The following is a 20,824-nucleotide window of genomic DNA, read 5'->3' as shown; positions in this document are numbered from 1 at the left end:
TAAAAAAATGTGGCTTATGAAACACGATTTCAATTAGTTTTTGGGAATAGCCTAAACAAAGAAAAACAATTGAATTACTTTTACAACTTCTCATTGCATTGACCTGGTGATCGTACGAGACGTCACTTGCTCTAAGTTAAATAATTTAAAGTTTAACAGAAACCAAGAAAAATTCAATGATCGATCGCTAGAGCAAACATTTTCACCTCATCGTGGTGAAAATGTGAAAGAACTTTGGGGTTAAATGAACAAGTCTGACCTATGATTTTTTTCGGTGGACTGCGAGCGTACTTTGTTGAGAAATGGGCATGGCAGAAAGTGGTCAACTCCCCTGCGTGAAAATCTTTGCAACATCCTTTTCGATCACTCGTGCCAAGAAATGGAGCGACAGCTGCACTGTCAACGCTCAACGAACACTCGAAACTCAACGAACGTCAACGAAAGCTGCAGTTTATCGCCCTATCCTCGCCGCCAGCTGGAACAATTCTACCGGAATAGGGAATCTGAGATTGAGAGTCTCAGTTCCTCTGTCAAAGCAGCTGAAGTTCTTTTGATTGACCAACTGGTCCCTGCGTCCGTCTTGGAGTTGTTGGCAGAAGAAAAAGGCACAACAAACCAACGCGACATTCAAACTTATCCACCTCCATCACTGTATGCTTTGCTATCGGCGTATTTAAGGCCGGACGTGGACGACGTTACGAAACATCGTCTAGTTCAATACGTCTTTATGGATTCGACGTGGATCTATGACCTGGATTCTAGTAGCGATGAGGCTGAAGGAGTTGACAATAAATCTGTTGGGAGAGAGGAGGAAGAGAAATTGGAAGGAGATTACGATGAAGTTGAGGAGGAAGAGGAACTGGAAGAAGAGGAAGACCACGGAGTAGCTCAAGAAGTAATTGGAGAAGTCCAGGTCTAATTGGTTCATCGCGTGGTCCTGTAGCTGAGGAAGGTGCTGATGTAGGGTCGGAAGACGAAGAGGGTTGCGAAAAAGTGGATGAACGCGAGGCACAAGAACGGGAGGAAGTTTTCGAATACTACTTTAAAGTGGTTCTTGTGCCAGAGGTTAGATGGCAGTCGCATCGTAGTATTTCGAATCGCTAGATGGAACTGTCCCAAGTGTTTCTTCTACCGGACACTAGATGGCACTGTAAAAGTTCGTTCTTCCGGACACTAGATAGTCCAAAAAAGTTTTTTCTTCCGGACACTAGATGGCACTGTTAAAAACGTTTCTTAAGCCAGACGTTAGATGCCAGTCGAAAAACTTTGTTATTTCTAACCGCTAGATGACATCTGATGTCTGCACGCGCAAAGATTTGTTTCATTCTGATCTAGTTTTCTGCCCTTTGTCACAAGGTAAGTGTTTTCTTGTATTCCTAGTGTGATTACTTTGATATGGTTTTGTTTAACAGTGCCGAGAAGGATATTTTGCCAGAGAGTGTCCATAAGCTGGTGGGGGCGGTGGCAGTGGCCCGTTGACGTCACAAAGTAAGATGAAAATATCGAAAAAGATGTGCGAATTTAACTTCTTGGTTCTTTTGATAGTATGGGGAAGGGGACGTTTCTCGAAGGACAAAACCGTGGCGGTTGGGGAAGTGATACCTGCCATGAGGTAAAAAAGAAAACAAAAACGTTTTAGGTGTCCATTTTTAATGAAGAAGAGGGCCATGTAGCAAGGGATTTCCCACAAGGAGGAGGCATTGGTGGCAGCAAGTGTTACAACATAAGCACCAACTGTATCTTCACAAAAATATTTTATGTTGCAGTGTTCATTGTTTTACCACAGCGTAATGAAGCTGGCCACACCTCGGAAAGCTGCCCGAATCTATTCAGTGAATTGACGGAAGATGGAAAGCCGAGTGAACAATATATTCCGGAAGCTGTGACATGTGAAAGTAGTCCTCCAGGTAAGCCATTTTTCAAACTGTATTTCGTGACTTGAAAATATCTATTCGGTTTGCTTTAGATTACAGGAAAAGATGTATCTCAACAAATAACACCTGTTCAGAAAGCTTCCGTTGCAGGTATTCTTGCCAAAAGAAATTTAATTGGTTGTGCTGTCACGGGCTCCGGCAAAACAGTAGTCCAATTAATTAACGCTTAGTAATTTTGAAACCTGGATGTCCTGGTACTGTTACGGATGTAGCCGACGCGGGACCCAAAAACCAGGACAGCGAGACAGGTAGCCGCGTAGACGTTAGGACAGATGGGTAATTCCAAAGCTCAGGCAAGACGAAGTGTATTTGTCAGGGCAACACTTTCACAAGTTCAACACAATTACACACACAAGTACGCGAAGGGAAGCCAGCGGTAGCGCAAAGCTCCTTCTTTCAACCACACAGTAGACGGCGAGGTTCCAGACTGCCCTCCGTGACTGGGAGCAGACGACCCGTCGCCTACTTACCGGTTGGCCATCTATTGAGGGGGTATTTGACAGGACACTGTTATGAGATATGAAACTGTAACATTCGGCCTTCCTGACTCGAAGTTACACACGAACAATACAAATAAAACACAGAGGGTTTTCTGGAACTTCGAAATGTCCCTCACAGAAAAGAAGACAAACGACGAACAAAAAAAAAAGAAACACTATCGACTACTCGAGAAGAGAAAAGAGAAAAAAAAGGTACGAGAAAATGAAAAAAAAAAAAAAAAAAATAATAAATTCTCCCTAAGGCTCACGGCTCTTCACACGCACCCAAATGACGGCGATTTACCAAAGCAAAAAACAATTAACAAATAACACCCGCATCAAAAAGAAGAATGAGAAGAAAAATGAGAAAACAAACGACGACTTATCAAAACAAAAGAAAACAAAACATCAAATGACATCATCCCTCCCCCCCCCAAAAAAAAAGAAAAAAAACACCGTACAAAACCAATAACTCTCCCAAAAAACAAGATAGAGAAGGAAGAGCGTGTACGTGTTATGTTTGGTAGTCGTTCATCCATGCAGGTCTTTTTGTCCGTCTCCCAGCTCTTGTAGTTGTTGTTGGCACGTTTCCTTGTGGAGGCTCTTCCGACTCGGACGAAGATGAGTCGCTCGAAGAAGGCGAAGATGAAGATGAAGATGAGGACTCGTCGATTGCCACATCTTCCGAAGCGTCCCACTCCACATCCGACCGACCATGGAAGCGACGAATCTGGCAGACGTGGACGTTAAAACGCCTGTACGATGACTTCTTCCGTTGCGCGGGCAGATCTTCGACTAGGTAGGTTGTTTGTGACAGCTTCCGCACCACCTGGAACGGCCCCACAAATTTAGGAAGAAATTTCTTGGTGGAATTTTTCTTTCTTGGCTTCCGTCGAACTAGGACAAGGTCACCTTGAAGAAACTCGGGTTCCGGCCTCCGAACTCGATCCGTTCTTTCCTTACTTTTTCTTTGTTTTTCCACGATGCGCAAACGAGCTGACGACCTCCATTCCGAAACGCGTGACAAAAAAGTGGCATGTGGTTCTTCTTCGTTCTTTGGCCATGGAAAAAGATTTTCTATGGCTAGGACAGGTGGACGACCATTCACTAGTTCAAACGGCGTTACCTCGGTTGTGGCTTGGCGGGCAGTATTGATAGCATACGTTGCGGCTGCTAAATGTAAGTCCCAATCCGTATGTTCGGGATTGACAAAGGCGCACAATGCAAGTGTTAGCGTACGATTGACTCTTTCCACTAATCCATTAGTCTCCGGATGCTCTGCAGTGGCCAAAATGTGTTTAATATGCCAGCGCGTCACCCATTCGGAAAACATCTGGGACGTGAAGGCTGATCCCTGGTCGCTAACAATACGTTGCGGTGTACCGTGGCGAAAGATAATGTTCGTCTCGAGGAACGACGTAACAAATTTTGTCGACGTGTCAGGTACAGCAGCCACCTCGACCCACTTCGACAAATAGTCTATCGAAACAATTATGTGACGATTACCAGCAGCAGTAACCTTAAACGGGCCCAAGTGATCGATTCCGATAAGCTGGAACGGAGAAGACGGTGGTTCGATGGGCTGTAGTCGACCAACCACCTGACCAATTGCGTGTTTGTGTGTTTGGCAAAAAGAACAAGATTGTACAAAAATTTTTACGCTCCTACCCAGCCGTGGCCACCAAAATCGACTTTTAATTTTAAAAAGAGTTCTCTCCACACCCTGATGTCCAGATGAAGGAGAATCATGACATGCTTCCAAGATTTTTCTACGAAGGATAGAGGGAATAACGAGTAGCAACTTTCTACCAGAGTGTTTGTTTTTTTTATACAGAATTTTACTACGGATGACAAAAACTTGGGACATTTTACAGGGCGTAAGGGTTTCTAACGCTACAAATATTTTCCGTAGCTGGCCGTCTTGTTGTTGCAAGAGGGCGAGCTCTTTTGAGGCATAACCCACTTCGGGTTCTTTTACGGTGACTGCTAGACAACCATCTGGCCGGGAATCAATGCCGTAAGCAGGGTTCCTGGACAGTGTGTCCGCAACAACATTATCAGTACCTTTCACATGCTCAATCGTGAAGGTAAACTCTTGTAAATCAAGCACCCATCTAGCGAATTTCCCCTTTAAGTCCCTTTTCCCCATCATCCACTTGACGGCTGAACTGTCCGTCTTAACAAAAAAATGTCTCCCATAAACATACGTGCGCAACTTTTTGAGCGCCCACACCACCGCCAAGCATTCCAACTCATTGGCGTGATATCGTGTTTCGGTGTCCGACAGCCTTCTACTGATGAAAGTCACAGGTCGATGTCCTTCACCAGTATCTTGCGTCAACACTGCTCCAAGACCAGTTTGACTTGCGTCAGTCTGAATAGTAACTTCTAGAGCGTCATCGAAATGAGCCAGAACAGGAGCAGTCGTAAGACGCGCTACAATACTGCTCTTTGCGCCTTCGTGACGTTCCGTCCATCGCCAAACAGCATTCTTTTTGAGGAGAGCGTGCAAAGGGTGAGCCAATGACGCAAAATCAGGGACAAAACGCCGATAGTACGACGCAAGTCCAAGAAAACCTCGTAGTGATTTTAAATTCGTAACAGGCATGGAAGTCAAAGCGCGCACTTTCTCGCCTTCCGGATGAATGCCTTCCGCATCAATTACGTGTCCCAGATGGGATACCTTGGTTGCGCCGAAAACGCATTTGTCAATGTTTAGTGTCAAATTTGCTCGCTCTAGAGCTGTTAACACCAACTCCAGGCGTGTCAAATGCTCGTCAAAAGATCGACCAAAAACCAAGATATCATCTAAGTAAACTAGGCACATATGCCACTTCAACCCAGCCAAAACTCTATCCATTAAACGTTGAAACGTCGCCGGAGCATTGCTCAACCCGAACGGTAGACGTGTAAACTGGTAAAGGCCGTCTGGAGTGACAAACGCTGTCTTCTCCCGGTCTTCCAACGCCACAGGCACCTGCCAATATCCGCTGGCCAAATCCAAGCAAGAAAAAAATTGCGCACCTGCTAACCTGTCCAAAACATCGTCGATGCGAGGTAACGGATAAACATCACGTTTCGTTACCGCATTTAGACGTCTAAAATCAATACAAAAACGATAGTCACCAGATTTTGCTTTACGAACTAAAACGACGGGTGAACTCCACGGGCTAAAAGATTCTTCGACAACACCGTCCTCTAACATCTCTTCAACCTTTTCCGCAATAATCTGACGCTCGAACGCTGATACCCTATATGGTGCAGATTTCACCGGACAAGCATTCCCCGTGTCAATATGATGTTCAACTTCAGTGGTTTGCCCAATTTCCCTTTTTGACTTCGGAAAGCATTTTCGTCGACGTTCAAGCATACCCATAAGTTTTCCACGTTGACCAGAGTCTAGTCCCTCCCCAATATTAACCTGAGTGATGAATTTGGCTTCATCACCTATTGGAAGAACGGTGGTACAAATTTCAGAATCCCCGTCTGTCAAAGTAGACAACACGGCGTCATCGTTCAGTTCAACAGTACAAAAGAAATGCCGTCGCCTTAGTTTCAACTCCGCAGGGGAATAATTCACAAGGGGTATCTCCGTTAGTCCTCCATTTACCGTCACGACACTGGCTGGTATCACCCACTCCTTTCCCGGCTTCGAACAACAATTAAACTTGACGAAAGCCGTACCAGATACATCTGACGACAATCTTCCCTTCACAAAGACCAGCGAGTTTGGGGGAACCACCTGGTGTCCATCTGCCTTAACTGGCATCCATCCACGTCGTTTCGAAGGCGATTCCTCCGCAAAAGACTCGATCAGACCGTCGCTTACGTCAAAATCTTCTTCATTACTCCCTTCTTCTTCCAAAAATATTCCCTCCCTGCTGCTTTCCTCGTTAATTATATGCACCTCTTCCGCCCATCGCACTCTCTTTTTCTCCTTCGTCAAAACTTCCTCTACCCCCTTTCCTTCGCCGTCTTCGATTTCCTTGTTTCCCTTCTTTAAATTTCCCTCAATTAACCCTATTTCCTCCCCCTTACACCTTTCCCCGTTACGTTACTCTCCCCCCTTACTAGATCTAACTCCCTACTTTCCTGCGCCACTACACCCTTATTTTTCTCCTCGACTAACCCTTCCCCGACTAATTCAATTCTCCCTCCCCTTACTACAATGTTAGTTTTACTATTTACAATCCAGTCAACACCCAAGATTAACGCAAATGGAGCGGTCCTTAGTACGGTGACGGACTTGAGTTTGACAAAATTGTGCTTCCACTTAACGTTCAACGGTAGGGCTCCCTCAACACGCACAAGCTTATTGTCGACGCCTCTCAATTTAGTTTTCGTGGAATTCCGATGAAGGTCCATAAATTTCCGTACGACGCTTAGCCGTACCGCACTAACGCTAGCCCCCGAGTCGACGAGTGCCGTAACTTCCCCAACTTTTTCTACCCAGACCTTGATAAGAGGCAAGGCTGGGCGACTTTCAGTGACAAAAAATCCCTTCAAGGGTGCCATTGCCCTCGACGCACTACGCCGTCGTTTTTTGCCGGACAATCTCTAGCAATATGGCCATGCCGATTGCACGAATAACACAATCTTTGCGCTGGTCCCCTTGGGGTAAACCTTCCACCACCCATCCGCGGAGCACTAGGTCCGGGACTAACGTTGAGTCGTGACAGCGACGATGAAATTTGGTTGACCAAGCGGTCTCCCAGACTTTGAAAGAGTGTGTTCAAATCAGGTGTTGTTGGCCCAGGGACAGTTGACTGCGGAGCTGTTAAAACAGGGGGCGTTGGTTGTAATAGCGGCGCATTTGTGGTGGTTGGCACACTGGGCACTGGAGGCGTTAACCCAAGTTGCTCTAAGTCCCTGAGTCGCGTCAAAAAGGCCATAAAGTCTACCGGTAAAGGAGAAGTTAAGGCTGCGACGTGAATAGGGTTCGCGAGACCTCTCAGCAACATCTTGATGACGTCAGCCTCCGGTAACGGGACGGGACAACGAAGGCACAATCGTCGCTTGTCCAACGCATATTCAAGGCAAGATTCCCCTAGTTTTTGTACCCTAGACTCTACGAGCGAACTCCACTCCAAAAACGAAAGCGCTCGAGCAAAGTTGGTCACTAGTGCGGCTGACCAAATAGCCCAGGTAGCGTGATGGTGTCCCGTTTGCGCGTGCCATTGGGAGGCAGTGCCCTCGAGACGTGTCACAGCAACCAAAAGTCGATTCTCCTCTGTCCAACCCTCTAACCCACCAACGCGTTCCACATGGTCAATAAACCCTTGCGCATCTTCGCCAACAGCACCCGAGAAGCGTGGTATAGAACTGACAGCAATCGTCGACGGACGGATTGTCTGGGCAGCTGGCAAAGCGGCAGCAAGTGCTTGGAGAGCTTCGTTGTTCTGTTGTTGTTGCACGTTAATAATTTCGACGAGTTGAGCAACCTGATTTTGCCTCGCCGCGCCGTCAGCTGCTGCTACTTCAGCAAACCTATTTAATGCCACGATCAGCTCGTTATTGTCTGCCATGTTTATCGGTGTTGGCTCTGCTCCCGTGAGAACAAATTCGGACTTCTGACACCTCGTTTTCGTTGTAGGTGGACGCGGTACTGGGCGGACGATACGAGCCCTTGCGGACGAATTACGAGCAGATTCTCTCGGGGTCCGAAGATAGTATTCGGGTTCGAAACCGTAAAAGGGGTCTGTAATGTCGGTATCCGAATCCGACATGCAGAACCACCGAAAGCGAGAAAAAAAAAAAAAAGAAAAAGGGAAGGGTCTAAATGCCACGAAAATTAAAGTAAAAAAAAAAAACGACTCTAAACTCCAAGAGAAAGAAAAACAAAAACAAAACAAGTGCCAACCAAGAGCACTTATTCAACGGGTCTCACTTCAAGACCAAAAGATCGTCCCAAAAAAAAAAGAAGAGATGTTGAGCGCAAAAGATTGCGATCAAAACTCAGCAGAACCAAAAAACAAAAAGAAAAGGTCGAAACAAAAGTACCCTCTGTACACAAGAGGGACACACACACAAAAACGATACCGTCCAGAACGAGCAACAGCCCGTAAGCAGAAAAAAAACTTCACGGCACGACTTTGTATCAAGGTTCTTTTCTCGCCTTAAAAAAAAAGAACGAGCAACAAAAGAACCACTCAAAAGGTATTGCAATCCCGCTGATATGGTCGCTCAAAAAGGAAAAAGAGAGCGAGAGAAAAAAAAAAATATCTCTCTCGACCAAAACGCGTGGGCCGTCCCAAAAAGAAAAAAAAAAAAAAAGACGGAACGCGCAACACAAAGCGGGGCGGGCAAAAAGCACGCCGCAAAAAAAAAAAAAAAGATACAATTTCTACTACACACCGTACAACAAAAATCATGCGTTGGGATTGTTTATTTAATAGCCTGTGGCTATAGGTAACAAGGGTTGAAATACTTACCTGTCCCGTTCCTCCACTTTTCAACAAAGACGTCGCGGCGGGATGGGATCCACTCCCCTTCGGCGCCGGTAAGGACAATCCACAATGGCGGCGACCACGTCTGCGAGAATTTCCTTCAAGCGTGGGCGGCACGCGGGTCCGATATGGGCGACTTCGTTAAAGTCGTTCGATGGCCTACTAATATCCCACTTCTGACACCAATTGTTACGGATGTAGCCGACGCGGGACCCAAAAACCAGGACAGCGAGACAGGTAGCCGCGTAGACGTTAGGACAGATGGGTAATTCCAAAGCTCAGGCAAGACGAAGTGTATTTGTCAGGGCAACACTTTCACAAGTTCAACACAATTACACACACAAGTACGCGAAGGGAAGCCAGCGGTAGCGCAAAGCTCCTTCTTTCAACCACACAGTAGACGGCGAGGTTCCAGACTGCCCTCCGTGACTGGGAGCAGACGACCCGTCGCCTACTTACCGGTTGGCCATCTATTGAGGGGGTATTTGACAGGACACTGTTATGAGATATGAAACTGTAGTTTAACTGGCTGAATCGTGAACACGACATGAAAAAGTTCGAACACGTGCTATGGCAGAATGTTCTAGCTTCGCAGAATCACGATTATTTGCAAATTCAGTAACAATTAATGCCATTTGGGAATATTACCTTAATGGACTGAAGAATTCGACTTGTGTGATGGATTCAAGTAAACGATCGACAACATATGCTGAAATACACCGATAAGGGTAACTGCTCAATTTTCCAACAACTTATCACCTTCAGCCATCGCTTCCAACTAAACGTTTGGACGATATACACTAACAATCGTCAATGCTGCAACGTTTGAGAAACCCCTGGGGTTCTCTTTCCATTTGTGATGACCTTGTAAGAAAATAAAAGTCGTTAGCAAAAGAAAATGAAAACAAAAAAAAAAAAGAGAAGCAGATTTGTCATTTCAGATATGGGCTCTGATACATTGTCTCGGGTAATGAAACGCGTTAAATTACAGCCTTGTCCATATTAAATAACTCAGCTCAGATATTCAATATGCACATGGTTAGAAACTAGCTAACATCAAGAAACACTGTAAAACGTTCACAATGAAACTAGCATATTTATAATGGAAAAAGAGAAAATGTTTTGTGATCGTGATAATAGTGGTGGGCTTTGCGACGCCATTTTGTTGCAGGCAAATGGAGTCGTTCCGATTTTGTTACCCAGAACTAAAACGACTGCTGAATAACCGTGTTAGGTCACGTTACCAGATAAATTGTGCCGGTCAGATGAATTTGAAGACTCGTTTGTACAATGCTGAAGAAATATAAATTAGTCTGGACGAAAACTAGGACAACAATTATGGTAACTATTTCGTTGTTAGGAATGTAACCTTCTTGTAAATCAGGCGTAAGTTACACGGCCATGTTGATTACTGTTTGGAAAGATAAGGATGTCGTAAAGCTGCACTTCGCAGAACGACGGCGGGTGAAATCTTCATTAGGGTCATTACAAATAAACTGAATTTTATAAAACCATTTCTTTCTCTTTTGCAGATGTTGATATTCTAAATGCAAAATTCGTAAGTTGGACGTAAATGCTATACGAAGATGCTCGTGATAGAAGTATAAAAACGTAGACTACCCTCCATACAACACTATCTTGGTGTACTTTGTCACAGTTTTCAGAGGTTTGTCTCAAAATTATAAAGCACCATATGTGCCATAAATTTATTGTCGAAACAGTCTCGATTAAAATCTCTTTCCAAGAATAGCCACCAGAGAGGTCGTCATAAATTTTGGAACAACAAAATCTAGAAGCGAACGGTACGTTGACTTTTGGACCCACCAATAACACGAGCTGCAGCAGCCAACAAACGCGAGAGGGTCAATACGCCTTTTTTTTCCTTACCGTCTCGTCTTGTGTCAGTCTTCCAAGGGTTTCCGTTCCGCAAACTTGACTTCATCCACGAGTCTGGACTTTCTTCTTTATCGTTCGCCAGAGTTCGTCAATCGTCTTCGTATTCCAAATCAAGACATCGAGGATGCAAGACACCAATTGTTGCCCTGTTAAAATACCATCCATCTCGGACCGATTACAACTTCTATTTGAAAACCCTTTACATATCCAAGAACTCATCTTCAAAGAAAAATGTCAACCTCTTCGGCAAGCGATTGATTTGAAGTACACACTTGATCTACCTGTGCAAAACAACGTTATCCAAAATCAGTACAAAATAGTGAGAATAGAAAGGTTACTCTCCTTGTATCGGTCTGGAGAACTTCATCTTCGTGTGATCAGCACCAGGATTAGACCGATGGTTTTCGCAGTGCCACTTGATGATACCAGAGATTTCTCGCTTATGAGTAGGGATGCCTATGCAACATTATTGCAAGATTGGGAAAGTGCCCCTCCAGTAGTGATTGAAGTATTTAATTCGCCGTTCACGTTCGATCATGGATCGAGGTACTGCATTCTGGTCTACGACCTGATTGTTCGTGGCTGGGAACTAGTTGGGTGCCTTTCACCACTTATTTCAGATAAAATGGACACACGTCATGTTCCTGATCCGGCGATTCGCCTGATGGAGTATTTTAGGAAAAACTTGGCTGTAACTTAGTTTTGTTTTCAATTTACGTAAACACACAACCAATAATGATTTTCACCTATTAGCTTTGTTCAAAGCAGAATTTAACCAACGTAACAAAGTTCACCACGACGAGAAAACCACTGGAAGGAAACGTCGGCAGAAGAAACTATACAACCTTAAGTGGCCAACTGCCCGTCCAATTCCCAGTCCTTTTAGAATGTCATCCAGCCCGAGAAAACAGATGTTAAACAAGATTTTATCTTTGTTATATTGTTGTACTTGGAACTCTTTGTCAGAAATGTATGGAATCAAATACAGCAATCACATGGCACTTGTAAAGAATTTCAAGTTTAACTTTGAAATACGAAACTACCTGTTTTATTGTTTGTTCTCCTATTCCAAACATCAATGCGAACGGGTATAGCGCGTTAAGCCACAGACAAGAGGGAAAAAAGGCCAAACCCCTCTATTCATTTTTTGTTTTGTTTTTGTTTAAATTTTCTTTGGTCCTCGTTGGGCCAGTCAGTGCGGCGTCAGGTCACTCGCATTCTGGTGGCCAATGAAGCAGGGCTGTGGCGACATAATGAGTACCCCATTTTCTGACAAACTAGCGCCTTCTGACATTATCCACAACAATTATCCACTTTATTTTGGAAATTGCCACCTGTGGGGAGTACTTTTGCAATTTTCATGCAAGCATAAGAAAGAGTTGATAAGTGCAACTATTAGTGAAATTTTGTTTACGTAAACGTCATTGCTCTGTAAGTAATGCTACTAAAATTCGTTTACTAACCGAATATCTTGCAAGGGTAAATTACCTTATATCTATAAAACATTACAGTTATAAATGCCGAATAAGAACAAAGTGAATACATACGCATATAAGAAAATTAGAAAATCATAGAACACTTTATTTTTATGCCGAAACGCGTAAGCCGGTGCAGCTGTTCAGGAAATTCGACTAGAGTTCAACTTTCTTCAACAACTTCTAAGAAAAGCTGAAACCCTCCGTTTTTTTTTGGTGACTCCCACATAAATACGTCAAATTGTGTTTCTTTTAACGGCTCTAAGAAAAACACGACACTTTATATTTGTATCCTTTTTACCGTTAGTTCTCTTCTAACATGTGAAACAGGAGAATGACATTTCCCCCTCCGTTGATCCCAATCCACGGATACAATCACATCCACCATGATGTCGTAAATCCATTCATGAGTAATAGACAATCGGAGTCGCAGGTTGGCACTTCTTACGATCGACAACCTTACAACGTCCAGGAAATCACATTAATCGGTGTACGCGATCAACAGTACGACAAACAGTCCTCTGCACAGAACGAGGACTTTGCAAAACAAATTGAACCGGAGTTTAATCCGTTACAAAGATCGACCCAAGAAGACGCTGAATTTTCTCCCACCTTACTCTGCCATCACTTCCATCTGCCGCAAGTATGAACCGTCTTTCCATTTTAATCATAATTGTTCAACATGTTTTCTGTACTAACGTATTGCTAGGACAACGGTTATCAGGAAAAGAGAGGTTTGAAGGTTCCAAAAATTGTGGCCGATGTTGATTGTTATTGGTACAGAAGGAATCTTAATAACGTTGCCACTATTGGTTGTCTTAACAAGGAAATACAAAGACTGCGGAGAAGTTAAAAAGCGTCGAAGACATTCGAGGTAATTTCAAGAAAGATGTCTTGCTGAACTTACTGAATTTACAAGCTTGCTAGATGTACAAGTTGCTGCTACTCAGTCCAATGCTGTAGAATGGAAGAAACAAAAGGAAAACCCTCGGCAATTCTTCCAATGTAAAACTTGCGTCAAGGTAAAAACTGGCTAAGATTTAATTTAAACTCTATTTAATTAAAAATCATCTTTTGTTTTCGATTCGACAATTTAAAAATGGAAACCTAGAAATACACGACGAAAAAGGGTCTGCAACGGCACGTAGAAAGTAAACACGACAAAAATCAAACGGATTGCCAATTCACAAATACGGTAAAAATCAAAACTATTTTGCGATGCGGAATTTGACGTAAATTCCCGCTACATTTAACTGTTTAGATGACACCTCGCCCTAATGTTCAAAGAAAACAAATCGACAATGATCATCATGATCGATATTTAGAAAATGGACTGGTTGTGTTACCTCCTCAGACTTCCCTTTTTTTGCTTCAGGATTACCCGTTTCCTCCAGTAAAAATGCAGTAAGCGTTTAAATACACAGTGCTATAAATAAACTCGTTCGAACCCTTTTCTGGTTGGCAAATGGGCGACCGGTATTTTTTAAAAACTGCTAGATGAATTTTACCGCGCATCAAAACGGACACGAAAAGCTTAATAGTACAAAGATTTAACATACCCATCACCAATGCGGAGGCTGGATGATGAACCAACGGAAGGCGGCGAAAAGCAAGCGGACTATTGTAGATTTTTGATCCCCCTTCTAGTAGTTGTGCTGACTGTTGAAAACAAAGGGGTATTTTACTATTTATTTACTGATGCAGAAGTGAGAAAATCATGCATGATCTACACGAATGAACTTAGAAGAATTAACAAAGATAAATTAAGAAAATAAAATCTGTCGCAATCAAAACTAGTTTTGACAATTAAGGCAGTAAACGTTCCATAATAAGAAGGAAGATGAAACCTGGTTGAGGGGGAACGTAAACAAATATTATTGAGTTTACCCCCTTGATCAATAAATGTAGACCAGTTCACCACATCGTACTTAAACGTGTCACGACCGCAAGAAACGGCACGGAGGACGTACCGAATCACATCACCTTGGAAATACGCAACTATCGTAGGTGCGAAATGAGTGCAAATATTTTGGAAAACATCTCCACTACTGCGGTTTCCGTACCCTCTATAGCGTACAGTCCACGTGCAACACGGGGACTCGTATTATTTGCATCCATTTTATCCGACCAATGCAGCCCGACACATTCACGGAAAACGAGGCCACCAAGGTTTTCCTTTTTCAAATGAAAACCACGGATTGGTCATCATTGCAAGAAAAACATCTGCGCGTCCGAAAAAAAGCATTGCAATGCAATTGACAGAGGATTATATGAACTTACGGTTTCTCAAATTCGTATATAAACGGAAACCATTTCACTCACTCATCACTACAACTTCACTTCACTATCGTTCAGTTCAGGTAACTATAACTTTCATTTTTAGTTTTGCCATGAAGTATACCTTTCAATTTAAATGTATATCTGATTCTATTCTATTGCTGTTTAGAAACTAAACAGAATAGTTATGCATTTCGCAACTATTGCTCTACTAGTCCTCGGGGCTGCAAATATTGGCCACGCGCAAAATTCCTACTGTACTATAAGCACATGCCCACCCAATACCAATACTCTCTGCAAGTACTCGGTATAATTTAAATTGGAAATTTGTAAGTTAGAATTTATCCTAGAACTAAGAATTTGTGGTTGTTCAGAGCACTTCTTGGGGAGCTGCCTGTCTACCCCCCTACCCAACTAAATCGAATGTCACTACAGCCGAGATCCCAATCATTTTAAAAGCGCATAATGACTATCGCCGTCGAGTTGCCAAAGGCCTCGAGACTCGTGGTCTTCCAGGTCCTCAACCCTCGGCATCCAATATGCGGGAATTGGTATGTGCAAACTAGATACCTGCCTATAAGTAGAATCAAATACTGTTCTTACCTTACATGCGTATCCTGTAAATTCTACGATGTATGCAAATGGAAATCAATTCGATTCTCTAGATTTGGGATGATGAACTCGCCGTGATGGCCCAAACCCACGCCCAGCAATGTGTTTTTGGGCACGACGCCTGCAGAAACGTCGGTATGCAAACTGTAACGTAATGGTGTTATGTCAAGAACTAGAACTAGAGTTCAATATTTATTTGTCTCAAAATTTATGAGCTGATAGTTACCTAACTTGATAATTGTGTTGCAAACAGCTCGTTTTCCAGTAGGCCAGAATATTTATATTTCTGGTTCCTCTGCTGATAGCCTTGGCACATCTGACTGGAATGGAGCTGTTACATCTTGGTACAATGAAGTTGACAACATGGCAATTGAATATGTCACCAGCTTTCCGTAAGTCAATCCTGAATAAAATAGTGAATAATTAACAACTAACATCTGCTGTGTTCTGCTCTTTATGGATGTGTAGATCAAGTCCACCCAAAGTTATTGGCCATTACACCGCAGTAGTTTGGGGAACAACCATTACTGTTGGCTGTGGAGTTGCATACTACCAATCAACTGCCGTAAGAACTTATTGTTCACAAAATAATGATATTAGAATACTTAAAAAAGTGGGTTCATTTTCCAATTGATCCAGGTTTGGCCAACACTTCCATACAACCGATTGTATGTTTGCAACTATGGGCCGGCTGGAAACTATATCGGCACGCCCGTATATTCGCAAGGGCCTGCTGGATCTGCCTGTCCTTCTGGAACTGTAAACAACGATGGTTTATGTGCCACAAGTGTTTAATCATTAACAATTCAGTATGTTGCCTACTTGCCGTATCTGCACTGACAGTTGAATTTTTCACTTATCTTTTATTCTAACCTATGGCACTTACAGACCAGAGGCAAATAAATAACCAGATTGCATTCATCTAGATTTTTTCGTAAATCACTATTCGTTTATGAATGTTTTACATTTTTATTGACGGAGAAGTAGCAATGTGATCAAACGGATCAAACTCAAATTTGATTCGTTCTTTTTCTCAGCAGTAGATGACATGAGTTACAGTGCATGGTTCCTTACAAAATTGCTAGATGGCGGTCGGTATGCTATCGTGACAGAAAAAAATCGAGCGTTGCCTTTCACGAAAGGTGTACTTTCCGTAATAAAATTGCAAGCTAGCTTATAGTATTCCATTCTGCTATAATAAAACTGAGCAATTTCGTATAATTTATCATATTAAGCGACGTGAAACCTTTCCTCCGGAACATCCCCGACTCTTCTATTGCGCAAAAGTCGCTCTCAAACTATAACGTAAAATTTTTTTTTTCTACTTCTTCTCTGGAATTAAACTATGATTAACAAAGCCCTCCATAGATGGCATGCAGGCCCCATCTACTGCAATCAATTCAATTAAACCGCTCGTTTAACCGTCACGCTAAAAACGATCCGAGCCGTCCGTAACGCAGTTCAGCCGCCCAACAAAAACAAGAGGCGTCACAGAAACAGAATGCTATTCACAACGTCTAGGAAATTGTTGACTGCAAGACGCTTGCATTCCTCGACTCATAAAGTCGGCAAAGCGCACAAGAAAGCGGACGGCCGCGTATGCGCCTGCGATTCTGAAAATAAATACGCACACACACACAGACAGGCCGTCGGAAACAAACAGAACAGAGAAGAAAAGAAGAAGAAAAAAAAAAATAAAAGACGAACGTATAAGATGACTACCGGCAGCACACTGTGTTACTCAGTATAACCCCCCCCCTCTTTTTTCGTGACCAGCCTTTGCCATATCACGACAGTCTGCAACCTCTTCGTGCCGAAAAAAAAAAATAAGAACTATCATTCTTTGTCCCCCTCTTCTCGTTCAGCTTGTACGTCTGCAGTCTGTGTGTGTATATGGTGGATGGATAAACAAGTCATTCAGGAATATTTGTCGAAGATCTTGCGGTCTAACGTGCCGATACATCTGCTGCTTTTCCATCATCTTCTAAAAGGCAAATAATAGTGCCGCAAAAGAGCTAAGACCGCCAAACGGATGCACACAGTCATATGGAACTATTATATAGCCCTGTGCATGTGTGTGTGTGTGTGTATGTTCTATAGTACATATGTATATATACATATACCTGCTTGCATTGTATAGTTCCCCCTTTTCGAATGCTTTGACTCAGCCCGCCCTTTTGGATTTGATACCACGGATTGGTTGGAACAATATTCTATAGAAACGTCTTATCCGAAGCGCAAGAAGTTCACTGAGGTTTTTTTTAAATTTTATTAGGTCGTACTCCATTTTTTTTTCTCCATCCTGTTTTGGAATGATCCGCCCTTTTTTTTTTTTCTTTTTTTTTCCACGTCTCTGATGTTTGCTCTAATCAAAGTTCACCCATTTGTGATATTAGTTCCAAACAATTCGTTCTTTTCTTCTCAATTTATTTTTTCTATGTTTTCCACGCTGGATGATATGGATGCCGCATCACGTACTATAACTATATAGCTGCTCTTTCAATTCGAAAATGTGTGTGTTCTATTTCCATTTGAAGTCTATATAGAAAGCAGGAAAGAAGTCGACAACACTTTTGAAAGACACGTTTATTTCCAGCTTCTTTTGTCTGTGCACCAAAACTAGAGGGGGGAGAGACCGAAGACTGAAATAAATAGAGATATTGAGAAGGATTAGGTGGAATGAGAATTTCCTTTTTTTTTTTTCTTTCTCTTTCTTTCTCCCAACAGAACCGCCTTGTTGACGATCCGTCGTATCCCACGGCCTCCTCCGCCATCGTCAGAAGCCCCCGAAAGAAAAAATAATGAAGTGAGAAGAATGGCACTGTGTGTTTCTTAGTATAGACGGCCATATTTAGTTATATTTACCCATCACCCAGAAAATAGACAAAAGGGAGGGATATAGAGGCGTTGGCTTTTCCAGTTTTATGCTGCCTATTCTTATATTTATTCTTTCGTCGCCGTTTTAAAAAACTAGTGGACGCGGCCGACGGTCGTTCAAACGTTCCCCGGTCTTATTGTTTTTTCTTTTTTTTTTTGCTGCTCCTGCCTGCCGTTCATATCCGTATTATATGGAACCGTTCTGCGTAGAATAGGTGCATATACATATACATTCCTGTGCGTTCACGCGTGAAACAGTCGAAACCAGCCATTGGGATAGCGAGTAAAACATTTAAAAGCTATCGGTGTGTACGCATCAATCGGTAAAATTAGAGCAAGCAAATAGCGTTTCTTTAAAAAGCTGGCGTTTTACCGACCGTGTATGTGCGTTTAACACAGCACAAAAAGAAGAAAACTGCAGTCAAATTCGTATGGTAGTAGTTAGTGATGGTTATATGGTCGTGTTTAAAGTTCGTTCTTTAAATAACTCGTTTTCTAACAACGGCTTTTCATGTAATAGAATCATTCAGCAGCTGCAGATCCAGTTTTCAATGTGAAAAACGACGCAACATTGCGCAGCATTTAAAAGAGATAGTTGATTTTCACATTTTGATTGATGTTGGATAAGCTTTCATTTATATCGAAATACCACGCCACGTTTGAGGCTTATTGAATATGGACTTCACGTTTTCTCAAGTTATACCTAACACAGCCCACTGCATATGGAAGAATCGATTCTGATTGATTTGTCAACCTTAATATGCGCGTGTATCGTATGATTGATTACATTACGATCGTATAAACGATAAAACCACATTACCGGTTGACTGGAGATTGCCAGCCGACCTGGTCGATACAAACATCCCATCAGCCGCCTCGTCCCACTGTTTTCGTATTGAACAATCGGATTGATCAGTATCTCGTTAGTCGGCCATTTTCTTTTATTTGTTCCAGGTTTTTTTTTTTTATATTTTTTTGCTATTATTTTTACTTATACACCAAATACGTCAAGCCCACCAATGCAAGCCTATACATTAGTTGCGGTATAGTTCTTTGATTCGATTTATGCAATAACAGGACAAAGGAAATGCTGCGCAGGTTCGTTTCGGGGATCCGCGTTTTGCCTTTGCTGCTACACAATCTTCTGCAAGAAAACGTGAAATGCCGATTCAGCCGGGGCAAAACGACGACGGCCCGTCCAACGGTCACTTTATTGATCGGGCCCGGTCTTCCATAACCCTCCCCCCACCCCCAACCGTATATATATGTACATCTTTTCTTTTGCCGCATCGGCACACACCCTACGTGATGTACAACATTTTTTTTTTTTTTAAATTTACATGCAGAGAACCACAGATGAAAAATCATGTGAACTTTGGTTACAAGCGTTACAAGCGTCGATCGTGTTGCGACGACAAGGATCAACTTTAAGGAAATCAAAAACGGGATCTTCCGACCCTCACGTGAATGTTCAATCTCCCGTTTCGAATCGCAATCGTAAAGCTAAATCAACGATGAGCGACGTTTTGCTTACGACTGAAGAGTGTGAAACAACAGATAAGAAAATGGGAAGCCCATTTTCAAGATTTTCGCTCGGTTTCATACCCGGCCACGGGAAAACATACAGCACGTATGACAGCAATCGGTCATTTTTCCGTGTCGAACTATCGCCAAATGAAGAATGGGACAGGAAAGAAAAAGCAGAAGATGACAAAAAAATCAGCGAAACTCCTAAACTTAGAAAGAAAAACGTAAAGCAAGTTCGACCCCTGAGCGAGAGCGTTTCAAATTTCTTGCTGTTAAACAGCAAAAGCTCTGAAAACGTGGCGGAAACCAAGATCGAACCAGTTAAAACAGTTAACAAAAAGAAGGGTTTACCATCCGTTCCCAAACTGCCCACTAGTTTTGGCGTAGGAAAGCTTCTATCTCACTTGCAAACGTCTAATTCGGGTAGCAGTTCTAGAAGGCATAGCAAAAGAATGAACAGTCTTGTCGATGCCTGCAATGCTGTTGAGTACAAACAACAGAAATCAGTTTCCCAATCAAATTTCGATGTCAACGAGGACGCAACTTTGTTCCCCAAAAAGGACGACATTCTATCAAAACAGAATTCAGACACAATTAGGGTCGACTGTCAGAACATCGTTGACGATGTGGTAGATAAAAAAGACGTTGTTCCGGACGAAATCGACTACAAAAAAGGACCAGAAGGTAGTCAACAGGAGGACAAGGTTACTGTAGCTTCCAGTCAACAACAGAGTTCAGCTTGTGCTGATGGCAACGAAGATCCCGAATTGCTAGACGATAAAAAGAAAGGCGGTAAAAAGACGAAGGATATAACCCGTCGGAAATCCGGATTAGCAATGCTGAAACAGTTCTTTATGTCGGCCAAAATCAGTATGAAACGCAAGGGAGAATCCGTGGACAAGGATAAGCTCTGCGTTAACGACCGCAGTCGCAAAAGTAGCAACGAAAGTGCGGTGGCATCAGAGAAAAGTTCGGCGAGAACGTCGCTGATTCTCGAATCAGACCAGCAACATCTCACGGTACAGAATGATGTCATTAATGAAGAACAGAAGCGGCAAGAGCATCAGTCAAAAGAGGAGACGCATAAAGAAGAGCAGTTGGTGGAACTCGAACGTGAAGTGGCTGTTGCTAATTTGGCAACGTCAGGATCGGAGATGGGGAAATCGGGAACGAAGGGAGGAGTCACCGAACACCTCACCTGACGATTACCACCACTTAGCTGAGAACACCTGTCCGTTTACGATCGTCTCCGCTAAATCAATCGTAGTATTGTACTCGCGTGTCCATCACTTGTCCTGTTT

General features: G+C 42.9%; 3 protein-coding genes and 2 long non-coding RNA genes across 6 annotated transcripts; 4 read left to right on the top strand and 1 right to left on the bottom strand.

Annotated features, from left to right (window-relative positions):
• Window positions 1–73: 73 nt before the first annotated feature.
• On the top strand, window positions 74–2,555 carry LOC130697749 (uncharacterized). Its single transcript, XR_009002979.2, has 3 exons — window positions 74–1,488; window positions 1,546–1,907; window positions 1,967–2,555. It is a non-coding gene; the product is annotated as an uncharacterized LOC130697749 (long non-coding RNA).
• A 372-nt stretch (window positions 2,556–2,927) lies between these two features.
• LOC130697744 (uncharacterized) lies at window positions 2,928–6,182 on the bottom strand. The gene is made up of 2 exons (XM_057520560.1): window positions 4,272–6,182; window positions 2,928–4,013 (listed from the first exon to the last, which is right to left on the bottom strand). The coding sequence occupies exons 1-2, from the start codon at window positions 6,180–6,182 to the stop codon at window positions 2,928–2,930; spliced, it is 2,997 nt and encodes a 998-aa protein (XP_057376543.1).
• A 3,863-nt stretch (window positions 6,183–10,045) lies between these two features.
• Window positions 10,046–11,822, top strand: LOC130697739 (uncharacterized). Of its 2 annotated transcripts, XR_009002975.2 has the most exons (4): window positions 10,046–10,200; window positions 10,392–10,525; window positions 10,610–11,446; window positions 11,509–11,822. XR_009002975.2 is itself a non-coding variant. In XM_059495718.1 (2 exons), the coding sequence occupies exons 1-2, from the start codon at window positions 10,880–10,882 to the stop codon at window positions 11,671–11,673; spliced, it is 732 nt and encodes a 243-aa protein (XP_059351701.1). In that variant the 5' UTR covers window positions 10,609–10,879; the 3' UTR covers window positions 11,674–11,822. The 2 variants fall into 2 exon arrangements, 1 of the variants encoding a protein (XP_059351701.1); XM_059495718.1 differs by lacking the exons at window positions 10,046–10,200; window positions 10,392–10,525 and having other exon boundaries at window positions 10,609–11,446.
• Window positions 11,823–13,075: 1,253 nt separating this feature from the next.
• LOC132088053 (uncharacterized) lies at window positions 13,076–13,375 on the top strand. The gene is made up of 3 exons (XR_009421198.1): window positions 13,076–13,104; window positions 13,158–13,252; window positions 13,342–13,375. It is a non-coding gene; the product is annotated as an uncharacterized LOC132088053 (long non-coding RNA).
• Window positions 13,376–14,479: 1,104 nt separating this feature from the next.
• Window positions 14,480–16,040, top strand: LOC130697738 (venom allergen 3 homolog). Its single transcript, XM_057520556.2, has 7 exons — window positions 14,480–14,590; window positions 14,677–14,814; window positions 14,882–15,058; window positions 15,173–15,254; window positions 15,373–15,511; window positions 15,588–15,684; window positions 15,759–16,040. The coding sequence occupies exons 1-7, from the start codon at window positions 14,480–14,482 to the stop codon at window positions 15,912–15,914; spliced, it is 900 nt and encodes a 299-aa protein (XP_057376539.2). The 3' UTR covers window positions 15,915–16,040.
• The last annotated feature ends 4,784 nt before the right edge of the window (window positions 16,041–20,824 follow it).

The sequence above is a fragment of the Daphnia carinata genome, chromosome 6, assembly GCF_022539665.2.
Source record: "Daphnia carinata strain CSIRO-1 chromosome 6, CSIRO_AGI_Dcar_HiC_V3, whole genome shotgun sequence".
NCBI lineage: Eukaryota > Metazoa > Arthropoda > Branchiopoda > Diplostraca > Daphniidae > Daphnia > Daphnia carinata.
The sequence above is the reverse complement of the archived record's forward strand: the minus strand, read 5'-3'. Positions and strand labels throughout refer to the sequence as shown.

What these genes read in the sequence shown, in the direction of transcription:
- LOC130697744 (XM_057520560.1), bottom strand. Translation starts at nt 6,182, where the DNA reads ATGCCAGTTAAGGCAGATGGACACCAGGTGGTTCCCCCAAACTCGCTG. An exon ending in CGCCCTGTAAAATGTCCCAA is followed by an intron (nt 4,014 to 4,271) that starts GTTTTTGTCATC and finishes GCAATTGGTCAG; the next exon opens with GTGGTTGGTCGACTACAGCC.
- LOC130697739 (XM_059495718.1), top strand. Translation starts at nt 10,880, where the DNA reads ATGCAAGACACCAATTGTTGCCCTGTTAAAATACCATCCATCTCGGAC. An exon ending in ATTTTAGGAAAAACTTGGCT is followed by an intron (nt 11,447 to 11,508) that starts GTAACTTAGTTT and finishes TTCACCTATTAG; the next exon opens with CTTTGTTCAAAGCAGAATTT.
- LOC130697738 (XM_057520556.2), top strand. Translation starts at nt 14,480, where the DNA reads ATGCAATTGACAGAGGATTATATGAACTTACGGTTTCTCAAATTCGTA. An exon ending in ATACTCTCTGCAAGTACTCG is followed by an intron (nt 14,815 to 14,881) that starts GTATAATTTAAA and finishes GTGGTTGTTCAG; the next exon opens with AGCACTTCTTGGGGAGCTGC. An exon ending in CATACTACCAATCAACTGCC is followed by an intron (nt 15,685 to 15,758) that starts GTAAGAACTTAT and finishes CAATTGATCCAG; the next exon opens with GTTTGGCCAACACTTCCATA.